The 8,566-nt window shown below is 33.4% G+C and overlaps 1 protein-coding gene across 1 annotated transcript in view; it reads left to right on the top strand.

Annotated features, from left to right (window-relative positions):
• The first annotated feature begins 212 nt into the window (after positions 1–212).
• LOC122538210 (protein patched-like) overlaps positions 213–8,566 on the top strand; it is a 30,841-nt gene continuing 22,487 nt past the window's right edge. The window contains exons 1-3 of the mRNA XM_043672088.1: positions 213–426; positions 3,908–4,097; positions 4,715–4,784. Coding sequence (XP_043528023.1) covers positions 213–426; positions 3,908–4,097; positions 4,715–4,784 — 474 coding nt within the window. The remainder of the gene's footprint in view (positions 427–3,907; positions 4,098–4,714; positions 4,785–8,566) is intronic.

Genomic DNA, 8,566 nt, shown 5'->3' with positions numbered 1-8,566 from the left:
GAAAATTTAATTTTTTTTTTTTTTTTTTTTACTTCGGAAAAACACGAAAATTCCCTATACATCTTTAATACTTACGCGACTGTTTTTTTTTTTTTGTTTTTTTTCCTTTGTTTTGTCTTTACACATTTGTTAACATTTCTGTTCGTGTTTGTTTCTCTCTCTCTCTCTTTCTCTTTCTTCGATTTGAGCTGCGCTTAAGTTACAAGTTACAAATGTTCAGGACTTTTTGGGAAAATAGTTGCACGAAGCTCAGCAACGCTAGGCGTATAAGCATTCGCGGTTTCTCCACCGGGTTTCCAGCGGAGAACCGTTTCGTCAGCGACGAGATCACGATCTCTCAGATCATGGAATTTTTGGATTTTTACATCGAAGAACCGAAGCTTTGCGACACTGAACATACACAACGAGAAGACTTCGAGAATTTTGGTTAACACCCTTCATCGAACGATCATTCGAGAAATTGTTTTCGTAATTATTTCGTAACTTTCAAAAAGCTGAAAACGTTTCCTCCCGCTCGAACGGAAACCGTCGTCGAACGAGGGGAACTCTCTGAGAGATCGATTCAACGATTTAAGCGTGAATTCTTCGCATTCGGATCGTAACTTCATCCACCACCACCCACCACCAACTCACCACTAATCATCATCCTTATCCATTAGATCTATTTCACACTGAGCGAACGATTCGTGCGCGTGTCGGTTTCTCGAGCGTGTGTTCTCGCACTGAAGAAGAGACTTTCACTTTTCCACTCTCCGAGAAAAATCGCCGAGCGAATTGCACACGTGTCGATCAACGTGATACGCTACATACTCTATTCTCTTCCCTTTAAATACTCTTTACGAATATGTCCGTGATCCGCACGCACGCACGCACAATAATATAATTCTGTTCTTTTCTTTTTTTTTTTTTTTTTTTTTTTTTGAGAAGGACGTTGAAGTGTTAATTAATTCATTGATCGTACGTAACGTCGTGTAATTCATGTTCTTTGTAATATTTTGTCACTTACGTTCGTGTATCCACATTTTGAAAATTTTGTTTCATATACTTGCTGCTGGTTTGGAAATTTTGTTTCATATGCTTACTGTATTTATTTCATTCAATGTGTAAACTTTTATTTATTATGTATCATTATTATTATGTATTATATTATTTATTATGTATTACTATTATTATGTATTATAGTATTTATTATGTATCATTATTATGTATTATAGTATTTATTATGTATCATTATTATTATTATGTATTATAGTATTTATTATGTATTTTATTTATTTCATTCAATATATAAAAAACATCATTCGAGTCCAGATTTTACATTGGAGTAAATAGCTACGAATAATTAATAATCATCAGTTAATTTTGTAAGGAATGTTTTGTGTGCTTAATAAGTTATTTAACATCCCTCATAATAGGTTTTTTTTTTTTCATATGCAATTATAACTTGAAGATCTTAAAAGGTTTCCTGTTCGTTAATGAGCAATCTGCTGAAATGGTTGTATCGGAAATACAAATCATTTATGTAATCTGTATATAAAATTAATTTACAGAAATGACAGGAAAAATCGTGAAAATTCTTCATTATAAGATAAAAATTATTTGTACAATTCGTACGACATAGTATATATTCCACGCATATTCTACAATTTTCAATGTGTAGGTTGAATGATTTTATTAAAGTCACTAATCTAGCTACGTGATAACTAATCTAGCTTAACAACAATTAATGATTACAGTGATCAATTACAGAAATGATTAAGAAAACGATTAGGAAAATCAGCTGCTGCTTATCTACATAAATATTAAAAACTTCGGCGTATCCATATTAGAATTAATTGGCATCGGACATTATGTTACAATGTTATGTTACGATTGACACAAAAATCTGGAAGTTGTCATGTTCGTGACAGTATACAATTGGAAGGGATGATTCGCAATTAAAATCTCGTAACCGTCGCACAGAGGAAGATCTTAGCTTCAAAACAATGTAAAAATTAACTCTAAATGTTTACGAAGCGATAAAACTACGAATATATGAATATTTCGTTTCACATGAAACATGTTATAAATATCTGAAATTCATTTTTATACTGCTTCGAAGCTAAGATCTTCCTCTGTGTAATGATTACGAAATGTTAATCGGGAAGTGCAAAAAGAAAAAAAAAATTCAGCGCGGTTTTCGGCTGAGCTAGATCGACCGAATAGTCCGCTATGCTGCGAGGGCGACGGTTCCGACCCATAACAGAGCTATTTCCACGTCTTCTTCTGGGAATGCTTTCGTTGGTACTCTGCCAGAAATTTTTCTCAGTGTACATATATATATATATATATATATATATATATATATATATGTTCGTAAAGCCATAGAAACGTGTGTTACGACACCGGGACCACGCTCTCGATGTTTCTCTTCGGGGAATCGTCCCGCGCATAAACATTACCAGACCGTCGAAAGCTTAAAGTGGCACGAGTCGCGAATAAAGTAACTGGCCAATCCTGCTCTGACGATGCTCTGCCTCGTGACTACACACGGCCTGACCACACGGTTTCCTTCGGCCAGCTGAAAAGGGTCCAGGTAGCGCCCGAGGTTTCCCCTTTGAGGAAAGACAACTGCGTTCCAAACCTGTATTTTTAAACCTGCGGCCTGTTCTTTGACGAATTACCAGAAATTATTAAACGCCAGAAACTATCGTTTCACCTGGGCAAATAGCAAAGTTGGATCTGTATTTTCCCTTGGTGATATATGTCAGATGATGCGGGATAATCTGTGAGAGAAATCTCTGCTACGAGTTGGTGGATCGCAGATCGAATTTTTTATGCGTTGATGTTGCAGTTAGTGCCGGTGTTGACTTGGCAAGCAGAACAGAGAAAATTATAGATAGGTTGAAGTGGAAAAATCGTAATTAGTATGTTTAATATTATAATTATAATAGTTATTTAATATTGATAGTTGAATTAATTTAATTTTATTAAATAATACAATTATTAGTGTATATAATATTATAATTAGTATATTAGTATATTGTAGGAATTTTGGTAAAAGATGGTTGTTTATTTAAAGTTAAATAAAGAAAATTCGTTTAACAATCACAGTTTATAAATTAACACTATTTTACACTATTTTCTCTTAATCGCTACGGTTACACTCAATCTTCGCTCACTCGAAACTCACAGCTCTCTCTGACTTCTCGAAACTCACTGCTCTTTTTCCTTATCTGCACAAAAATTCGTCATTCATACACACATCCACACAAATACGTCCATTTCCTTAATATCTTAAATGCTAGGGCTGGAGGACTAGCCACAAACAATCCCAAGTCCTAGGCCTAACTTTCTCTGCAGTACGCCACTTGGGACATCTGGGTGCAATTGTTGGGCACTGGTTGGGCCCTTTCCCAGAATTTGCCCATCCCACAATATTTAATAATTATTACTATATTTAATATAGTAATTATAATTAATATTATAATATACAAAATATTATAATATAATTACTATATTTAATATACAAAATTAATATTATAATGTTATAATTTAATATTATAATATTATAATTACTATATTTAATATACAAAATTAAGTGTATTTAAGTATAACCATAGGCAAGTATAACCTCAGGCAAAACAAATAATAAATTTATTACCTCTCAATAATTTCTATCCAGTGATATACTGACGAGTTCAAAAAGAAAGCGACGAATTATTGTATACGTTGTTCGGTCACTCGTTATGGTCCGCAATCAGTTACCAGCGCAAGTGGTTAACGACGGTTCCTTTTTATGCTTATATTGAGACAAGCAACGTTCAGAGAAATTATCGTGACGATTTTACACGATTGTACGTATCATTTGATGTTTCTTACATTTTGTTTCTCATTTTTTTTTTTTTTTCACACTTTTCTTTAATAGAAGGTGGGAGGTTGCAAAAGGAGTTGTCGTACACCTCGGAAACACTGGGAGTAGCAGCCTCCTCGACGCATCAGCTCGTGATCCAAACTCCGAGGGATCCCGGGGCAAATATTTTGCATGCTGCTGCACTCAAGGAACATTTGGCGATCCTAAAGGCGGCCACGCAGGTCACCATACACCTATTCGACATGTAAGTATATTTCTCATCGTACTTCTTTTCATTCTACTGTCTCGCTGAGATATTCTAATGTCTATGAAGTTGGGAGGAAGTATCAAATGGTGACTTTACATAACATTTCTATGTTTTTTTCTATTAAAAATTTACAGTGATCATTGATCAAAATGGAAATCACTTAAATTGATATTTTAGGTACTTAAAATTTATTTATTATAAACTTGAATGTATCTATATTCGAGAAACCTAAATTATTATATATATATATATATATAAATTAAATTAATAATTTATAATAATTTATTACACGTAGTTTATAATAATTCACAGTAACTTATATATATATAAAGTAATTTATACATTTGCTTAAAAAATTCAAATTTTATCGAAACGAAATAATTGTGCGTCCGCAAAGTCGTTTGCAATGCAAACACGATTCGCCTACTTCCCGCGAACTTCATGGACAACGTAGCGAGTTAGTCGAGGAGCGGTTAACAATAAGAGCAAACGATTGCCGCCGTCGTTTCGAAATTTTCTTCGCTGGCTCCTCGTCGCTGTTATATCGACGAGACAGGGGGATGAGGGGGTTAAAGGGATGCAGAACTTGTATTCATGAACGTGTGTGCTTGCAGCACGTGGAAACTGAAAGACATATGTTACGCGCTCAACATACCCAACTTCGACATGCACTACATCGACCAGGTAATTTAGAACTACCATCAATTCACGTAGATGTAAGCAGATAGGGAGTGTCGCGTTCGTGTTCGTCGACTATTCAAGCATTCGACGCATGAGCTACGATATCGCGTTATCGTGCGCGCACTCTGACTTCTCGATTTCCATTAGGAAATCCTAGCAATCTAGCGATGGCTGCGATAAGCGAGCTGCGATCGTGCGTCTTTGTCTTTGGGTATATATTCAAGTCGTATCAATATACTCTATACTTGGCAATGTCATTTTTATAAAGTTGTACCCGTTCTTTTACTTTCTGAGTATTTAGATATCTGAGTGTGTAGATTTCGAAGAAATTTAATTTGTGCATGAAGAAATGATTTTTATTGGAGTGAATAAAAATACAATTCTTAATATGAAACATACAGGTCTAGCCTGTTACATATATTGCACATACGTGTGAATGTCTTAACATAAGTATATATTTATTTATAATATATTTAAAATAATAATATATTTATTTACTCATTTATTAGAAACATACATTTTGATTCAATGAGAGGAGCAATGTACGTTATACGATTCGCCGTTGTAACTAATAACAATAATCTTCTCGTCATCCAGTTAGACATTAGAAATTCTCAAAAGGCTTGAAAAAGACAATGCGATGCGAAAGTGTTTTTCAATTTTTGCCACGAAGAGTCGTTTACCAGACTACCGTGCACTCATCGTATGGGAAACATACGTAAGAGAGAATCGTGGCCATCGCTAGGCGTAGCACGTATCAATGGCGGTTCCCTTCGTTTGTTTCCTGGCGTTCAGTCGCCACGTCGTTCCCGGACAGCTCACGTACACGTCGTAAACGTCGAAAATTTGAATACGAACGCTTGAAAAGCCGAACGAACGCCGCCGGTTTGCACATATGTACGTACGTGTGTATAAAGTCGCACGCTCACGCGTGCTACATCGTTTCTTGCGCTCCGCTAACGAGCGGACGCGTTAGATGCGTTTCGAGGAATCAGGAAAAGGGAAAAGCACGAAATTGCCTTGACCGGTCGCACGAGAGACGCCGCGTATCGAACACGACGCTTCCGCGATATTACTGGCGAGTTTCACTGCACCGGACGTTGCTCTCGATTTAATGCTCCAATTTCTTTTCTTTTTCTTTTTTCCTTTTTTCCTTATCAAACAACGACCGATTTTCATTCGACGAGTTTGCTTGGCGGTGGCTTTTCTGAGAAATTTGAAAGTCTAAGCACGTATAAAATTCGTGGCGTATGTAACACTAGAACTACCGACGTTTTGACGAAGCCATTTCTACCAGAGCCAGTTCAAATGACTGGTTTTTAATTTTCTAACAGCACCAGTCAAAATGACTGGCTTTTAATTTTCTATCAACACCAGTCAAAATGACTGGTTTTTTGTTTTTCCACCAAAACCAGCCCACATGACTGGTTTTTAATTTTCTAACAGCACCAGTCAAAATGACTGGTTTTTAATTTTACACCAACACCATTCCAAATGACTGGCTTTTAATTTCCTATCAACACTAGTCAAAATGACTGGTTTTTTATTTTTCCACCAAAACCAGTCCACATGACTGGTTTTTAATTTTCTAACAGCACCAGTCAAAATGACTGGTTTTTAATTTTCTACCAACATCAGTCAAAATGACTGGTTTTTTGTTTTTCCACTAAAACCAGTCTACATGACTGGTTTTTAATTTTACACCAAAACCAGTCCAAATGACTGGTTTTTAAACCCATTACAGTCTCGTCAAATTTTCAATAAATGTGAATCTACTAACCGAAATCAATTCACTATACATATATGTCAGAAAAAGTTCTACCCATGTTTTAGGGATTTATCACGACTTTTAAATAAATAATAAATAAAAATGTTTAAATTATGAATAAACATTGGAAACCAAAATAAACAGACAAATGTTTGCAAACAAAGCAAAATTTCAAAGTTTTCGAAATTCCGATTGCAAATTTTCGAAAATTTTTCAAAACAAAGTGTGTTTACGCCAAAAAAATGTAAATAAACATTGTAAACCAAAATAAACGATCAAAAAACGTAAATAAACATTGAAAACCAAAATAAACAGACCAATGTTTGCAAACAAAGCGAAATTTCAAAGTTTCCGAAATTCCGATTGCAAATTTTCGAAAATTTTTCAAAACAAAATGTGTTTACACCAAAAAAATGTAAATAAACATTGTAAACCAAAATAAACGATCAAAAAAACGTAAATAAACATTGAAAACCAAAATAAACAGACCAATGTTTGCAAACAAAGCGAAATTTCAAAGTTTCCCAAATTCCGATTGCAAATTTTCGAAAATTTTTCAAAACAAAATGTGTCTCCACCAAAAAAATGTAAATAAACATTGGAAACCAAAACAAACAGTCAAAAAAATGTAAATAAACATTGAAAATCAAAATAAACGGACCAATGTTTGCAAACAAAGCGAAATTTCAAAGTTTCCGAAATTCCGATTGCAAATTTTCGAAAATTTTTCAAAACAAAGTGTGTTTACACCAAAAAAATGTAAATAAACATTGGAAACCAAAATAAACAGACCAATGTTTGCAAACAAGCGAAATTTCAAAGTTTCCCAAATTCCGATTGCAAATTTTCGAAAATTTTTCAAAACAAAATGTGTCTCCACCAAAAAAATGTAAATAAACATTGGAAACCAAAACAAACAGTCAAAAAAATGTAAATAAACATTGAAAATCAAAATAAACAGACCAATGTTTGCAAACAAAGCGAAATTTCAAAGTTTCCGAAATTCCGATTGCAAATTTTCGAAAATTTTTCAAAACAAAATGTGTTTACACCAAAAAAATGTAAATAAACATTGTAAACCAAAATAAACGATCAAAAAACGTAAATAAACATTGAAAACCAAAATAAACAGACCAATGTTTGCAAACAAAGCGAAATTTCAAAGTTTTCGAAATTGCGATTGCAAATTGTCGAAAATTTTTCAAAACAAAGTGTATTTACACCAAAAAAATGTAAATAAACATTGGAAACCTAAACAAATAATCAAAAAAACGTAAACAAACATTGAAAACCAAAATAAACAGACCAATGTTTGCAAACAAAGCAAAGTTTCAAAGTTTTCGAAATTCCGATTGGAAATTTTCGAAAATTTTTCAAAACAAAGTGTGTTTACACCAAAAAAGTGTAAATAAACATTTGAAACCAAAATAAACAGACCAATGTTTGCAAACAAAGCATAATTTCAAAATTTCCGAAATTCCAATTGCAAATTTTGGAAAATTTTTCAAAATACAGTGTGTTTACCACAAAGGATTGTAAATAAACATTGGAAACCAAAACAAACAATCAAAAAAATGTAAATAAACATTGAAAATCAAAATAAACAGACCAATGTTTGCAAACAAAGCGAAATTTCAAAGATTTCGGAATTCTGATTACAAGTGTACTTACCTATACTTACCGAGTATCCATGAGTTACCTACAAATGTTAGAAATGATTTCATAATAATTCACTTAGAACTAAGTTAATATACGAATACTTACCCATACTTACCCTGTGTAAGCTGTCGATACGTGTTGTAGTTGATTTCATTGCATATTAGATTACTTAATAAACTACAGCAATTGAAATATATATATCAAAAACTTTGAAATTTTGCTTTGTTTGGAAACACTGGTCTGTTTATTTTGGTTTTCAATATTTATTTACGTTTTTTTGATTGTTTGTTTTGGTTTCCAATGTTTATTTACATTTTTTTGGTGTAAACACACTTTGTTTTGAAAAATTTTCGAAAAT

This window comes from Frieseomelitta varia, unplaced genomic scaffold (assembly GCF_011392965.1).
Source record: "Frieseomelitta varia isolate USP_RPSP 00005682 unplaced genomic scaffold, Fvar_1.2 scaffold_976, whole genome shotgun sequence".
Lineage (NCBI taxonomy): Eukaryota > Metazoa > Arthropoda > Insecta > Hymenoptera > Apidae > Frieseomelitta > Frieseomelitta varia.
This window is presented reverse-complemented; position numbering and strand designations above follow the sequence as displayed.